Raw genomic sequence first — 16,219 nt, 5'->3', positions numbered from 1 at the left:
GGGAGAGTGAGGGGAGAGAAACATGGTTGAAAATATCTTTAGTGCTTCTGCTCTTTTTTAGCACGTGCTATAGCCTTAGCAGATTCTGTTCCAAGCTGAAACATCTGGATCTGACCTCCTGTGTGTCCATTACAAACAGCTCCTTAAAGGGCATCAGGTGAGAGTGACTGTTTCTTGTGGCCAAGAGAAATACCCAAAACTTTGAAGGTTCTGATGTATCTGAATCCTTTCTAATGGCCCCATTGGAGCAAGAAGTAGGTGACTTGGGCAGGTCACAGAAATTCTCTCTCCTCTGAATTGCTTGATTTACTAAACTTATAGCTGGTGATAAATGTTCTGTAGGATAGACTGCACATGGGTGGTTTTGTTTCTTCTCTCAGTGAGGGCTGCCGAAACCTGGAGTACCTGAACCTTTCTTGGTGTGATCAGATCACGAAGGATGGCATTGAGGCTCTGGTGCGCGGTTGTCGCGGCCTGAAAGCCCTGCTCCTGCGGGGCTGCACACAGGTACCAAGGGGCTGCTGTTGCCGTGTTTATCTTAGGTGTCAGGTGTGGACACTGCAACTTGCTGTTGCGTTGTGCTTATTGCCCCACTGTGCTCTCACATGGATTTCACCCGTTTTGTTTTCTCTGTCCACTCAGTTAGAAGATGAAGCTCTGAAACACATTCAGAATTACTGCCATGAGCTTGTGAGCCTCAACTTACAGTCCTGTTCAGTAAGTAGCATGTCTTTCCTGTGAACATCCTCTTGTTCCACATTACCTGTCTCAGGAATTGGCTGCAGTCCCTACTGTGAGGCACCCCAGGCAGGTGGGCTGATCACTACACCCGTATTTCTTATCCTGTGTCTTTATATGAACTCTCAAGTAGCCACAAGATGAAAAACAGCAATCTCAGTGAAAAGGCATCACTTTCAACACAAAACCCCTGAGATTTCTTCTGAAAATAACATTGATTAGATTTTTTTAAAAAGGTATCAGGAAAAAAAAAAAGATATCAGGGATGCTTTGAAGTAATCATTAACCTGAGCAATTCATGATAAGCTCTCAATATACTTTTTTTTACTTATAAACTGGGGGTGATGATACCTCTCACATTGTCTCAGTGGATAAGATGAAATAACAGATATAAAAATCTTTGAATGTTTATGCAAAGAACAAGGTGTGACTTTTATCAGAAGATTAGCCTATGAGAAACCATTGCAAATATTGAAAATTGAAAAGGATGCTTGCTATCTATCCTACTGGGTTCTTTCAAGGGAACATTAATTTTGAGAAGAGTAAAGGAAATCCCTTGTATCTGGCAGTTAGTGAATGAATCATAAATCTTTAGAGCCCTTAATATTGGATATAAAATAGAAACTGTCATCTAGACAAATATTAACCTCTCGGCCCTGTCCTGTTCAAAAATAGGACCTTGAGTTGCATGTAGGGTAACACTGGCAGGTGACTTGAAGTGTAATATAAATAAGCATGTTTATTTCTACATAGATTGTATATTAACATAAAGATATTACTTGGAATATTTATGGTTAAATTTGTAGATTTATAAGCCATTTATCTATAATTTAGTGTTTTGTTTATTTTTGGTATTCTTTTTTTTTTAAAAAATATTTATTTATTTTTATTTATTTATACATGCACTGGGTACAGTCAGAAGCGCGGGAGGGTGAGAGCATTCACCAGAGCCAGAGCGGGGAGCAGAGCAGGCAGAAGGACCGAAGTACACTGCAGAGGGGAGCAGCGGGCGGCAGGAGAGGTCTGCGCGCCATGTGGGACCCTCCTCCGGTGGCCGGGGAGCAGCCGGGGATGGACCGGCACTGTAAAGGCTGCGGGCAGCTTCACAACCCGGCGCTCAACCGCTGCGCCACCGGGAAGGCCCTATTTTTGCTATTCTTAATGCAGTTGAAGAAATATAAATATACATGCATATTTACATGTATAACTTAAAATTAGTATGAAATTCAGCCTAAAATTTGTATGTCACTGAACTAGACAAGTCTGATGAATTCTTTATCTGATTTTTAACACAGTTCATGATTTTTCTTCTGAAAAAGAAAGCAAGTGATTCTGAAGGGAAAATGGAATTAAAAATGTTTGCTCTCCATTAGTAATGCTATATTCCTTTAAATGTGTGCAGAGGTAACATAAATATCTCTGCCCTGTACTTCAGCTTATTTTGATTAAATTATTAGGATAAAATGTTAGTAATTGGCATCCGAAACTAATGGGCCAACAGTAGATATGATTTTTCTGCTACTCCCATTTCAGCGTTGCTGGTGCCTGCTGATTTTCCTCCCTGTTTTGGTTTCCCCAGCGCATTACAGATGAAGGTGTGGTGCAGATATGCAGAGGCTGCCACCAGCTGCAGGCTGTCTGCCTTTCTGGCTGCAGCAACCTCACAGATGCCTCTCTCACAGCCCTGGCTTTGAACTGCCCGAGACTGCAGTGAGTGAGCCATATCTTTTGTTTTGCAGCTCAGAGCTTGCCTAGGCTGATTGGGAGGGCTCCTCGCAGGCCAGGAGAGGTTTGTTAGCAGGGGAACAGGTGGTATTGGAGGAGGCAGTGGTCGTGTTGTTGATGGCTTTTTTGGGGTGGATTGGGATGGGACAATATGTAATCCAGTTCATCTAGGGATGTCCAGAATACTAAACTCTGCACCACCAGAAAAATTTTAATTTCTGGATGAATTTTATACATTTGCTAACCTGATTTGCTGCATCCTGTTATTTCCTTGACATCACAGTGATCGCCTGACATCCACATGCCACCACCAGCTTCTCAGTAGAGTCATATTTGTCTTTTTTTTAAGATTTATTTTTTATTTATACAATAGCTGGGGTACAGGCCGTAGGCACAGGAGGGTGAGAGGATTCATCAGAGACAGAGTGGGGAGCAGAACAGGCAGATTGACCGAAGTACACTGCTGAGGGGAGCAGTGGGCGGCAGGAGAGGTCTGCCTCGCCATGTGGATTGCTCCCTGGCTGGCTGGGAATTGAACCCGCACTGCAGAGGCTGTGGTCAACCTCACAGTGCTGCGCTTAACCCGCTGCACCACCAGGGAGGCCCATATTTGCCTTTTTTATTCATCATCTTCCCCTAGCAGGACGAAAAGTTTTATTTTAACAAATAGTGGTTTATTTTCTGATGCTCATGGCAATATCGTGAATATTAAAACTGTAATGTTGGCAACAATAGTTGATGTCATTTGAGCTCATATGTGTTCCAGATTATGTCAGGCACTGTTATAAGCATTATCTTATTTAATCCTTATTACATATTTAGAAAGTAGATACTGTTCTCTTTGGTTTTGTAGAGAATCTGAGACTTGAAAGAAAATCACATAATGGGCTCCATGATGAGTAAGAAGGATAATTGGGAACTTCCATGGTTTGACTTAAGAATCAGCTATCTTAAGCCCTATAAAAGATGCAGGAAAAAGATACCTGTTTTGTTATTCTGATCAGTGAAAGTGATCCATTTCTCATGCTTACATCGATTACATATCTTGTAATGATTGTCTGTTTCTATCTTTTTTCCGTGTTTCATTACGATTGTATTAAAAAAGATTCTGTATAGTTGAAGGAATCTGAGTGATCAAACACTGGTCAGAAAGGAAGTTAAAATTATTGCTGTAGTGGGTTATTCAACTTAAAGTTGCTGTTTGTGTGTCATCCACCCTTGCTGGCATAAATATTGAGAATTAACTCATGCATTTCATTGAGTACAACATGTTTGAGTAAAAGTTGATTGTAATTTGTTTTAAAGTCATTATATATAGTAGGATATTTATTTTTATTGATTTACCATGCCTTATAAGGTATTAGTATATAGATAGCATCACACCTGCTAAATGTCTATACCACATCCTACCCACCACCGGAGTTCTGGTGCCCCTTACTGCTATCAAAATGGCTCCCTCTACCTGTCCCCCACTCCTCTTCTTGCCTTTGATAAACACTGGCTATCAGATTTTTTAAGTTGTTTTTCTTGTGTTTTCTTAGCTTGCTTTGTTTTTCCATGTTCCACATGAATGGAACCATTTAGTATTTGTCCTTTCTCTTTCTGATTTGTTTCACTGAGCATAATCACCTTAAGGTTGTTACAAAGGCATGATTTCATCTGAGGATTATGCCACTGAATACGTAAAGTGCATCTATAGGGGCATTTAAGTTGTTTCCAACTCTTGCCTGTCGTGAATAATGCTGCAGTGAACTTGGGAGTGCATATATCGTGTCAAATTTGAGGTTTCATATTCTTTGGATAAGTAATTAGAATTATAATCACTAGATTACATGATAGGCCTTTTAAAAAATTTTTTAAGAATACCCAATATTTTTCCATAGAGGCTGAGCCTATTTACATTCTCACCAGCAGTGTAAGAGATTGCCTTTTTGTAAGAAGTCTCACCAACATTTGTTATTTCTTGTCTTTTTGATAAGAGCCAGATGTGGGGTGATAGCTCATTGTGGCTTGGATCTTCATTGCCCTAATAATAAGTGATGTTGAGCAATTTTTCTTGTGCTTATTGGCCATCTGTATGTCTTCTTTGGAGGAATGTCTATTCAGATCTCTTGCGCAATTGTTTTTTTAAAGATTTATGCATATAAGAACTGAGGTGTAGACCAGAGGTGTAGGGGATGGGTGTGAGAGGATCACCAGAGACAGAGTAGGGAGCAGAAGAGGTGGTTCTACTGAAATACACTGCTGAGGGGAGCAGTGGGCGAGACAGGAGCGGTCTGCTGCGCTATGTGGGTCATCTCCCTGGCCAGGGATCGAACTCATGCTGCAGTGGCTGGCGATAGCTTGTAGCGCTGAGATTTAACTCCTGTGCCACTGGGGAGGCCCACTTGCGCAGTTTTGGATTGCTTTTTTTTTTTAATTGTTGAGTTTTACGAGTCCTTTGTATATTTTGGATATTAACCCTTTGTCAGATGTATAATATACAATATTATTGTAATATATATACAATATATAAAATTATAATTGTATATTATTGTAATTGTACAATATATTATTGTAATATTATTGTAATATATTGTAATATATACAATATTCTCCCAACCAAGTAATTGTCTTTATTTTTTTGTTGTGGTTTATTTGCCCATACAGAAGGTTGATGTCCCTTGTTTATTTTTGGTTTTGTTTCTCAACATTGGTGTCAAGTCCCCAAAGATCTATAAGATTGATGGCAATATTGCCTATGTTTTCTTAGATGTATTTTATAATGTAAGGTTTATATCTAAGTCTTCAGTCCATTAGTTACTATCATTTTGTAGTATAGAATAATTTTTTAAAACAACAGCAACAGTGTTAGCATTATGGGAAGATTCCTGAATTTACTATCCAAGTTTGGGGTGGGACTTTGGGATTTAAGCCCTTAAGCCTCATCCTCCTGGTCTGGACACTGGACTGCATGCATTTCTGACCTTGAGAACTGTTGTAAGAAACGAAAGCGTCTCATGAGTCTGCATCATAAAGTCTGTGTTTCTGTTGTTAACTGGTCGCTGCTTCTTCTCCCCTGCTTTCCTCTTCCCAGGATTTTGGAGGCTGCTCGATGTTCCCATTTGACTGACGCAGGCTTTATACTTTTAGCTCGGGTAAGGCAGCGATTTTAAAAAAGGAAACCAAACGATATAATTCACCTGTCTAGCGCAAAGTGACTCGGGGTCGTTTTGGGGTATGCCGAAAGCTACCTTCAGGTGTGGTAGTAGAATAGAACCCTCAAATGCTCTTTGCATTTTTCCCCCATTGGCCGGAAGCGAGTTCTGTAGCAGATCTCACAGTGCGAGGAACCTCCTCCCTCGCAGGAAATGTCCTCCCTCTTATAGATCCCAATCCAACCTCTGAGATCGCCCCCGACCTGGGTGGCTGCGCTGCCTCTGCTCATCTTCCACATTGCCTGCTAGACACCTGGCACCAGGGGTCTCTGGCCTGCCGCTGGGCATCCATGTCCTTCTGGGGACACGGGTTCCTTCACCTGCCCACACTGTGGCTCAGCACTTCAGCACATGCCTTCCTCAGCCTTTTCTCTGGCTAAAGTGTACGTGCTGATGTCCGTGAGCCCTGGGAAGACGTAGGCCACTGCCTTTTTGGAGTGAGAGAAGGAAATGCAGCCCACAGCAACCCTTTCCCCATTTCTAGAGTGAATAGGAGTCAAAGGGCACCTGCACAGATGTGCTGGCTCACTGGGTCACTCACTGGGTAGGGCACCATCCTAAGTGGAAGAGAAAAGCCTGTTGGGTCAGTATTCAGAGGGACAGGACAAACCACCCCTGTTGTCCTAACTACTGACCACATGGTGGGGGATGTCTTATGGACTCTTTCAGAATTGCCATGATCTGGAGAAGATGGATCTCGAAGAATGCATCCTGGTGAGTGGACTCCCAGCAGCCCTATAGCGCTGTCCCTCAGTCACCGGCAGACAACCAGGGAGAGCCAGGGATACAGACTGGCTAGTATCGCTACCCTCCTTGTGCCAGTGTAGGTGTCAGGACTCGGGGACCAGGGCGGGCCAGGGCCGGTGTTGGTCATTAGACAGAACCATGACAGAGGAGTTCAGGACAGCGCCATCGTCTGCCAAACAACCAAAATAAACTCTCATGTTCACAGAATTTGAGGGAGAAATGAACTTGCATATCCATAAGGTACCTCTACAGAGGAGACTCCTGGGGGACCTTCCTTGTCCACTCCTCTTGTCCCCAGGCTCCTTGGGGCACCAATCTTGAGACCAGAGAACAATTTTGCAGCTCCAGGAGTGGGCAGATTTGAGGCTACTGGTAAAGAGAGGACTTTCCAGCCCGGGTGTGATTAAGATGACTTTTTAATTTTCTTTCCCACCTTTTGATTCTTGTGTTCAAGAAGGGTTAGGTGTTAAGTTCTGGTGTTGAGGCCACACTGACACAGTGTTTCTCTCCAGATAACCGACAACACACTCATCCAGCTCTCCATTCACTGTCCTAAGCTGCAAGCCCTGGTGAGTCCAAGTGTTTTTGTGACATTATTCACCTATTAGAGATGAAAAGGACCTTCTCACCACAGCAAGGTGATGTCTGGATTTCCTTTCTGTGAAGGTATCAATGTTCTTGATTTCAAGCGTCTTTGTTGGGTGAACTTGGGAAGCAAGGTTTCTACATTTTATCAGTGAAGAAACTGAGGCAGGGAGTGGTTAAGGAACTCGCCCGAAGTTATGCAACTGCTCAAAGGCCCCAGATCTCTTGGCCTCTGTGGTGTGCAGTCTTTCCACTGCCCTGAGATGGAGATGATGGCACAGATTTTTCTTAATCCAGCTTTCTCTGTCATCTTTTAAACTTGGGCTGTTCTCAGAGACTAGAATATTGGAACATTCTTAACGCTCCATTTGACTGTGAATTGCTGTTGCCGCCAATATTTCTTATTCCCAATTCCCTTGGGTGCGTCCCCTCAGGCACAGTGTGACTGGACAGCTCTGGGATGTTTAACTTGACAGCTCTGGGATGACTTGGACAGCTCTGGGATGTTTGTTAACTCTTTGGCATCAAATTTCACAGATAGATCAGAAACCTAGTTGTGTCCAAACTCTCTAAATTGTGTTCCTCTGTGTTGTGCCAATAATTTTTTTAGGTCTGATAATTTCTTTGCTCCCAAATTTGTCTGGATCTGGTTCTGTAATTGATTCTCCTTTATCCTCTCCAGTCCTTTGTCCCTTAGCCCCAGGTTTCCACAAGAAATCCCACAGCAGGATGGAGAAACTCAAGAAGGGGTTACCGTAAGCACAAACAGGCCTTGTGCTAGCCCCCTAACTCCTGCCTTTCATCCTGCCCCCTAGGGATACAGGGGCCCTGTCAAGGAAGGTCTTCCAGATAGTGTTTTCCTCAGAAGGGATTCTGATGACTGAAAATGTCCTTTTTTTTTTTCAAAGATTTATTTTATTTATGCATACAAGAGCTGGGGTGTAGGCCAGAGGCGTGGGGTTGAGAGGATTCAGAGACCGAGTGGGGAACAGAACAGGCAGAGTGACTGGAATACACTGCTGAGGGGAGCAGTGGGCAAGACAGGAGAGGTCTGCTGTGCCATGTGGGTCACCTCCCGGGCCGGGGATCGAACCTGTGCTGCAGTGGCTGTGGATAGCTTCATAATGCTGAGACTTAACCCCTTGCACCATTAGGGAGACCCCTTTTAAAATAGCATTAGGGCAATAATAACCTAGATGGAATCAATTGCTTCTACCATTGCTGTATTATTAATTTCCATGTGGTAACTCCTCCTTCCCCCTCAGCCTAGACTCTGTTATTGTTAAATCACCTCCTTCACCCTCAAGATTCACCTTTACTTAGCAAAGCTATTATACTATTTAATCAAACTCAGCTTTTTTTTTTTTTTTATGGAGGCATGTTTTTATGTATTTGTTTGTTTGTTTTTTGTTTATACATGCACTGGGTACAGTCAGAAGCGCAGGAGGGTGAGAGAATTCACCAGAGCCAGAGCGGGGAGCAGAGCAGGCAGAAGGACCAAAGTACACTGCTGAGGGGAGCAGCCGGCGGCAGGAGAGGTCTGCGCGCCATGTGGGACCCTCCTCCGGTGGCCGGGGAGCAGCCGGGGATCGAACCGGCGCCGCAGAGGCCACGGGCTGCTTCGCAACCCAGAGCTCAACCGCTGCGCCACCGGGGAGGCCCCAAACTCAGCTTTTGAGTCAGTTCTCAAAGCAGCTGGGGAAAGGAGTCTAACAGAGGATGCCGGGGAAGCTAGACATGCAGACACCATCTGCTGGCCTCCTCTAGGTGTTTGGAGAAATGTTCAAATCTTCTCTCCATGTTTACATTGGATTGGTTGTTTTTTTGTTTTGTTTTGTTTTTTCTATTGAGCCCTGAGTTCTTTAGCTATTTGGGGTATTAATCCTTTTTCAGATACATGATTTGCAAATATTTTCTCCCATTCAGTAGCTTACCTTTTCACTTTGTTGACTTCTTAGTAGTGCAGCTTTTAAATTTGATGTAGTTTCACTTTTTGGTTTTTGGTACCAAATCTGAAATCATCACTAAGGCCAACATCATGGAGCTTACTACCCGTTTTCCATGATTTTTGTGATTTCAGGCAGGCCTTACATTCAAGTCTTTGATCTCTTTTGAGTTGATTTTTGTGTGTGCTCTATGATAGTGGTCCGATTTCACCCCTTTGTATGTGAGTCCCGTTTTCCCAACACTGTTTATTGAAGAGAGATCATGTCCTCTGCATAATCTTGACTGATTTGTCATAAACTGAGCATATATGCATGGGTTTATTGTACATTCAGTGGGTGGCCCGGAGCAGGTAGCTCTATTGATATTCCTTATTAGTGTAAAAACAACAGGACGCTGTGCTGTGTGAGCTGTCTTGCCAGGTTTTCCTGTGAACTCAGGAACAGATCATGTGGCCCCTCTGATTTTCCTTAAACTAAGGCAGTTTTTAAAAGATGTTAAATGTGCTTGCATATCCCAGTATGTTTCTCAATGAATATACTCTTCCCAGATTGAGTTGCTCACTCCTGATCCTTCAGTTCCCCTGTATTCACACAGTTGGCACTCGTCCTGTAGCTCCATGATCCTCTCCCTCCAAGGTGTAAGCACAAGTTTGGCTTTTAACTCCCCAGTTTTGTCTGAATCTAGATGCTTCCTTCCTCAGACTTCCTTTATTCAGTACTTACTTTTTTCTGCCTGCATCCAGGTAAGGCCTTGCACACAATGCACTGCACTCTCTCCCACTTGGCTTTTAATCCTTCAGATACCAATTCAGTGGTCATTTCCTGTCATAGAATCACACAATACTTACCTTGTTAGCCTGTTTAATAATCACACTATTTCTTTTTTAGGTTCTGAGCTATACTAGTGCAGAAAAGTTTTTTACTCACGAGTGTAATTAGGGCCTGGCACAGTTGGGAGTCATATATTTGAAAGAACAAATGAGTTACTGGGACTGATGTGATGCAGAACTACTTGCCTGTGAGCTCTTATAGTGTGGTGGATGTTTTATTGTATATGCATTGGGAGAAATTGGCAAGTGTGAAATTACTGATAGGAAGAATTGAAATGATACAAACCTTTACTGTTTATACTCCAGAGTAGTCAGTAATGCCCCAGCATACTGTTCAAGGTCTAATTACAACCTGTAAAGTGCTCAGTGTGTCTGAGTCATGTCTGTACAATTTTCTAAATAAACAAGGACATGAGACTCACCGCCAGCTTCCTCTCAAATGGAGAATTAGCTGTAAGACTGCACCCAATGGAATAAACTCCTGAAATTTCCTCTACAATTTTGATTTCCAACTTGACGTGGTTGGAAAGGTAAGAAAAGCCACTGTCTAGTTACCAAACTTGTGGTCTGAGGGCCTCAAGTCTTTGTTTTTAATAAGCAATTACTTTGAGTACTTCCTATCGGCTTGTTTCTCCCCTCTGCAGAGTCTGTCCCACTGTGAGCTCATCACAGATGATGGGATCCTGCACCTGAGCAATAGCACCTGTGGCCACGAGAGACTGCGGGTACTGGAGTTGGACAACTGCCTCCTCATCACTGACGTGGCTCTGGAACACCTAGAGAACTGCCGTGGCCTGGAGCGCCTCGAGTTGTATGACTGCCAGCAGGTCACCCGTGCAGGCATCAAGCGCATGCGGGTAGGTGTGGAGGCAGCGGTCTAGTCAACCAGGCCGATTCTCAGCCAAACATGAACATAGGCAACCATTTTCTACACTCTGTCCTTAGAAGTTCTGCACACTGATCTCTTCTTGGACTTCTTTGAATTCCCCTTATTCAGCTTCCACATAGAAGAGCTAATGTAAGGCAGAGGTTCCATGTAGTCTGGTGCTCAGCAGCTTATAATAGGGGCCTTAAGGTGTTCACCAGTCTTGGCTAATTTCTAGGTAAGAGGGCATATTAGAACGTGGCTTGCTTTCTGTGCATTCCTTCACCACAGTTGTTTTCCTGAATATGCTCTGAGTTTAGGCCTGTTGCATTTACACTGCGAGAAGCTCCGTCCAGGGTGCTACAACTGCTGAGAACCCCCCTCAGTGGGCACACAGGACTAAGTCATCCCTTTGGGCATGATTTCCTTTTCTCTTTAGAAGATGCCATTTTAAGGGATGTGTATGTTAGCAGGAGTGGTTCTGGCCTCCGCCAGAGACTTACCTTCCCAACAGTAAAGGTGATTCTATGTGGCTATCTGTGGGCTTTTCTGGGTTTATACCCAGAACCCTAAAAATAAGTGTGAAGACTGCATTTTTTTCTTCATTGTACTTTCAGGCTCAGCTCCCCCATGTCAAAGTCCATGCCTACTTTGCTCCTGTCACCCCGCCTACAGCCGTGGGAGGAAGTGGACAGCGACTCTGCAGATGCTGTGTCATCCTCTGACAGCCATTGCCTGGGCTCAAGGCAAGAGGAGATCCCTTCTGCCAGAGAAGACCCGAGTCTTGCTGACCTACTCCACCGTCACCCAACTGTTTCTCCATTGAGAAAGGCATTTACAGGTAAAAGACTTCTGTAGGGATTACAATTACTCTGGTGATAGTTTTCACCTTTAATCTGCTGCGGTGCAATCAAATCAAAGCCTTGTTTCAGTTCACACTTGGCAAGAGTGGTCTCAGTGTAGCCAGGATCATGTAAGAAGCCTGGATTTCTTAAGATGTGGGTGCCTGCCTAGATACAAAATTCCTGCCCTCGGCTTTATCAGCATTCCTCAAACACATCAGTGTTAGCACAAGTTGAGCAGAAAAAAAAAAAAAAAAAAAAAAAAAAAAAAAACAAGCTGTTAATTTTCTACCTGATACTTAAGCCAGTGGCCTACTGTCATTCACATGATCCCATTTTGTTTATCAGGACTTTTCCACTTTAGCAACGTTATCGAAGTGAACTGTACTACAAATTCAGTGTCTTGATAGTTTTATAAGTAGAGACTTATGTGGAAGGCAAGTTAATAGGTTTCCACGAGACACCAAAGAAATGAGGACTCTAAGCTGGGTAGAGCAAGGCCTTCACCTTTCTGTCAACTTGTCATATACACTTCCGGGACCAAAAACACCTCAGAGTTTGTTGCCTGAGTGGAAATTCTAAGCTCTGGTGGATGTTACAGCATGTTTTTGTTACAGGAGAAAAGCTAATCTTGTCATCTGTCACAAAACTTGGGGGATCTTACAGAAAGAGAACTGATTAAGGCTGAAGTTACCTATAATATTAAAAAATAATGAATGGATGCATGCAGAATGGGTGTGATTTTTTCCCCCAAGTTTATTTTTAAATCTTAGAAATCAAGTTACACCCAAGCTATTGAAAATCTTTACACTTAAAACTCAGTAAAGTGTTGGCACTCATAAAAATGAATAAGCCATTGCAATGTCAGAGGATTTTATTGCTATATTCTTACGGCACACAACTCTGAACAAAAGCATTTTCCAAATTTAGACTCTCCTAAATGTTATGATTTTGTGTTCTATCTGTTCACCATTGTGATCTTGATTAAAGATTAAGAACCCATCATCTCTTTCAGTGTGAACTTCTATGTTAATGGTAGTGGATCCTTCCTAGCAACCAGACTCGGGTTTCAGAGCTCAGAGAAACTAAAGTAGGACAGCAAAACCGAGATGTTTTCCTGTGACTAGCACTTCTTCATTTGGTTGGACAGTTTCAGAAGGATTTGGAATACAATACCTCAGCAGCATTCTAGGAAAAGAAGGCAGGTAAATATATAAGCATTAAAGTCCTGATTGTTGTATTTCCTTACGGATATACCCCAGCATTTCCTGATCTAACAGTGTTGGTATACGACAGCAGTTATTTAAACGTCTTTTTGAGCCTATACCGGCTACTGGACTCGATGATCAGTGATGACATTTACACATTAGGAGAAGCTCTGACTAGAAAATCAGGTTTGAACAGTTACTGGTATAACTTGTCAGCTTTGAGACAACAAATTGAAAAACCACACACTGACCTCTGGCCTCTTGTGTCCTTAGAACACCCCCTTTGACTACGACTTGCGGTGACACTGGTAGGAACTGGAATTTTAAATGAGACACACTCTTGCAAAACATACAGAAAACATTTATTATACTGAAATGTGTACACCCTACTGTTAAAAAAACAAAGTAGCAAATCTGCTGGTGCCATAATTTAACCTGTTTACTGGGACAAATGTTGAATGTCACTTGAGTTTTTAATTATTTTTACCCCACTTTTAAAACCTGATGAGGAATTCAAAATAGCACACAGCATTAAATGACATTTATTGTTCCAGAAATCTTGAGACCCAAAAAGGAATGCTAAATAGACAAGCGAAACTCTAAACAATTGCTCACTTCTTGCCCAAGTGACTGGTATAGGAAACATGGTCGTACACAGGGAAAGTGACAGAAAGGAAAGCTCTCCTCCCTTGCAGGAGCTACAGAGGAGTTAGGTATTTTCAAACTGAAGATGGAAATAACCTCTCATGAATAAAACATAAAATGGCAAAGCTTTTACCCAATGGAAGCAGTTTGTCTTTTGGGAGAAATTTCAAACTCAAATCCTCCTTCTGCCTGAACAAAGGATAAGGATGAAATAATACAGTCAAAAACCAAGACACCTGGGGGTAAGTGGACAGAGATGCTATAATTAAATGGCCTTGAAGTTAAAAGTTGCATCTGCTATACCACAGGCTTCAATAATGCATGCTGATGAATTTTGAAAAGGGAGAACAGGAAAAGCTAAAAGCAGATTCCCTTTGAAAAGTATATTGGCAAACAGCATTTGGTTTTGTGGAGGAGGCACTCTTCATTAAAAAAAGAAGCGATCATGTGGTGTAGGAAAAAGCCCCTAAGTAATCACCAGAATATTTAGTCATGATTGTAACTCAATATTTGAGAAATGTAAGGAATTTCTGTGGTACAATTTAGTGTCTGATTTATGATTCTTAGTGTTTCATGATAACAATGATCCCTTAACACCAAGTCAGAAAACGGTCACGCTCCCCCCGCCCCTGCTTTAGGTCATCTCTTTCCAGTGCCTGGGGTAGGACTTTTAAAATGCTTCAGACTAGGATGGGTGGGATAGGAAGGGTGGTCAGAGACAGAGGGGGAAAAAAAAGAAAGCCACTAGTTTAAAAGGCAATGGGGCTTCAAAAATGAAAATCAGAAACAAAATGCTAAAATGGAAGCAGACACAAAGTTTTTCAATAAATCTGTGACAAAGCAGAAAACAAACACAAAAGTCTTTGTACCTATTAGGATTTACACTGATCCTCTCAGCAAGGTACTCTTGATAATGCAGTTTGCTTCAAGCCCACCTTCCTGGCTTGGATCTTCCCCGATCTGGCGTGACCACATGGGACACACACCCTTAGACATGATTTCTTCTGAGAAGGTACCGAGCCTCTTACCTGACCAGCGACCGCCAGGTCAGACGCAGCCTCTCCCCGTGGACACACTCCCAACAGCACGGCTGGCTCCACAAGAGCACTGTCCAGGTCAGCATGAGGTTCAGGCAGTAAAAGCCAGACTGGCACGAAAAGGTAAATGCCCAAGTACATTTTTACATTCATTTCCAAACCGCATACAGTGTAATGAGACAGCAAAGGCTGCTTCTAGGAACGGTATCTACTGGCCTCTGCCAGGGAAGCAGGCAGCCCTGCCTGCACCACGGCCCCAGAGCTGCACGCTCGCTGGCCAATGTGCTCACGCTCAGTAGAGGATGCTGGGCTGTGGCAGTGACAGTGAGGAGATTCGCCTCTCATACAGCTCATTAGAAAGGTCATCTTGTGTTTTCAATATGAAACATTTCATACAGTAAAAATCCAATCCCAAGACTTCTTGGATTCAGTCTTCACACACTTTTAAGCGTGACTTTATTTGGTACTGAGTATAGTTCAAGCTACGTAAGACATCACTTCAAAATTATGTGGATACCATCACCATTTTCAACTGCAGAAAAAAGAAAGAGAAGTTACAACTGAAAATTCCTGGAAATGTCTATGCACCCCCCACCCCGCCCCATTCAAACTCTTCTGGAGGGAAAAAAAAAGCGAACGTGTACAAGCTCCTCTTCCTTAATGCCACATCACGTACACCTTCCCCTTTCAGACATTTCACCTTTGCTCCTAAGCCCATCAGGGCCCACCCATCTTTCTGGAAACAATTTTTAAATTTAGATGTGAAATATTTAAAAAAAAAAATAGTGCCAGTTCTGGCTGATGTCCTAGTTTCTCAAGAAATGGTGTGAGCCATGGCAGATATTCGTGAAGGAAAAAAATGAATTATTTTCATGAGGCCAAAAGTCTGAAAGACAGTGCACTGAGCGTGGATATTGTATTATTCAATCAGATTTGACCTTAGCAATGTCCACTGCTTTCACAGAAATACAGCCATAACTTTAAAGTATGAGTTTCCTTTTTTAGGTAATGTGAATTTTGCAAAGTAAAAACCATATTGGATTGAGGACAAAAAATTGAGAAGTACTTCTGAGAAAGTACAAGATAAAGTGAGTCAGTTCCGAGTTAAAATTCAGCCCTGCAGCTAAGCTAACCCGATGCCGTACGCACCATGTCAGGCACAGAGTGAATTCAGCTTCAGCACTGTTCTGGACTAGTCCCTTCAAGAATGACTTCTAAGAAAGGTGAGACATGACATCTTACTCTTGTTGATGCAGCTTTTGTGCTAATAATCTAGATTTTAACCCATCAGATTTTTTAAAGTCTGCACACATGACTTTGTCATGTAAAATTTTAAATTAAAAAAAAATTCATCCTTTAACTCTTTCACACGACTTTTCTGAGCCCTGTCCAGATCCATTTCTCAGCCTCTCTTTAAATGACCTGTATGACTGTCTAGGGTTTGAGTACACTACTGATAATGTTGGCGGCTTCTGAACTGACATCTCCTGCCAGCCTCAGACGGAATCACTGCCAGTGTGACATTTTCAGACATCGACCATGGCACGTTTGATTGTTGTCCCCAGTCACACCCGCCTCTTTACTGGGACCACTGTCTGCCCATTGCTCTTAGAAGAGCCACAACCACTTCTCCCTCAAATGTGAAGCCCAGCAGGGCCCAGTGTTAATGTGTGAGACACCATCACCTCTCACCCAGATGACACCTCCTGCGTCCAGTTTTCCCCCCATCTCCGCCTCCACGGAGACGCAGGAAACACTGAATCACATTATTCCTCTACTTAAACTTCAATGACTTCCCAAAGTATTTCAAATAAAAGCTACTATTAGTACGTCACACTGACGCCGCATTGCTCT

The 16,219-nt window shown here is 42.8% G+C and overlaps 2 protein-coding genes across 4 annotated transcripts in view; one reads left to right on the top strand and one right to left on the bottom strand.

Annotated features, from left to right (window-relative positions):
- The window catches only part of FBXL2 (F-box and leucine rich repeat protein 2), a gene marked incomplete at both ends in the record, with an annotated part of 41,346 nt that extends 29,988 nt beyond the window's left edge, over positions 1–11,358 (top strand). The window contains 9 exons of one of the 2 annotated variants that reach the window (XM_084246427.1): positions 62–157; positions 381–507; positions 643–717; positions 2,318–2,448; positions 5,540–5,600; positions 6,330–6,374; positions 6,920–6,976; positions 10,413–10,625; positions 11,251–11,358. In XM_084246427.1, the coding sequence (XP_084102553.1) occupies positions 62–157; positions 381–507; positions 643–717; positions 2,318–2,448; positions 5,540–5,600; positions 6,330–6,374; positions 6,920–6,976; positions 10,413–10,625; positions 11,251–11,358 (913 nt within the window). Of the gene's footprint in view, positions 1–42; positions 158–380; positions 508–642; positions 718–2,317; positions 2,449–5,539; positions 5,601–6,329; positions 6,375–6,919; positions 6,977–10,412; positions 10,626–11,250 lie in introns of both variants that reach the window. The other variant, XM_084246428.1, reaches the window with a different exon arrangement.
- A 3,501-nt stretch (positions 11,359–14,859) lies between these two features.
- Positions 14,860–16,219, bottom strand: part of UBP1 (upstream binding protein 1) — a gene marked incomplete at both ends in the record, with an annotated part of 41,891 nt that continues 40,531 nt past the window's right edge. For both annotated transcript variants that reach the window (XM_084247406.1, XM_084247407.1), the window contains one exon: positions 14,860–14,897. In XM_084247406.1, the coding sequence (XP_084103532.1) occupies positions 14,860–14,897 (38 nt within the window). The remainder of the gene's footprint in view (positions 14,898–16,219) is intronic.

The sequence above is a fragment of the Talpa europaea genome, assembly GCF_964194135.1.
Source record: "Talpa europaea genome assembly, chromosome: 11".
Lineage (NCBI taxonomy): Eukaryota > Metazoa > Chordata > Mammalia > Eulipotyphla > Talpidae > Talpa > Talpa europaea.
The sequence above is the reverse complement of the archived record's forward strand: the minus strand, read 5'-3'. Positions and strand labels throughout refer to the sequence as shown.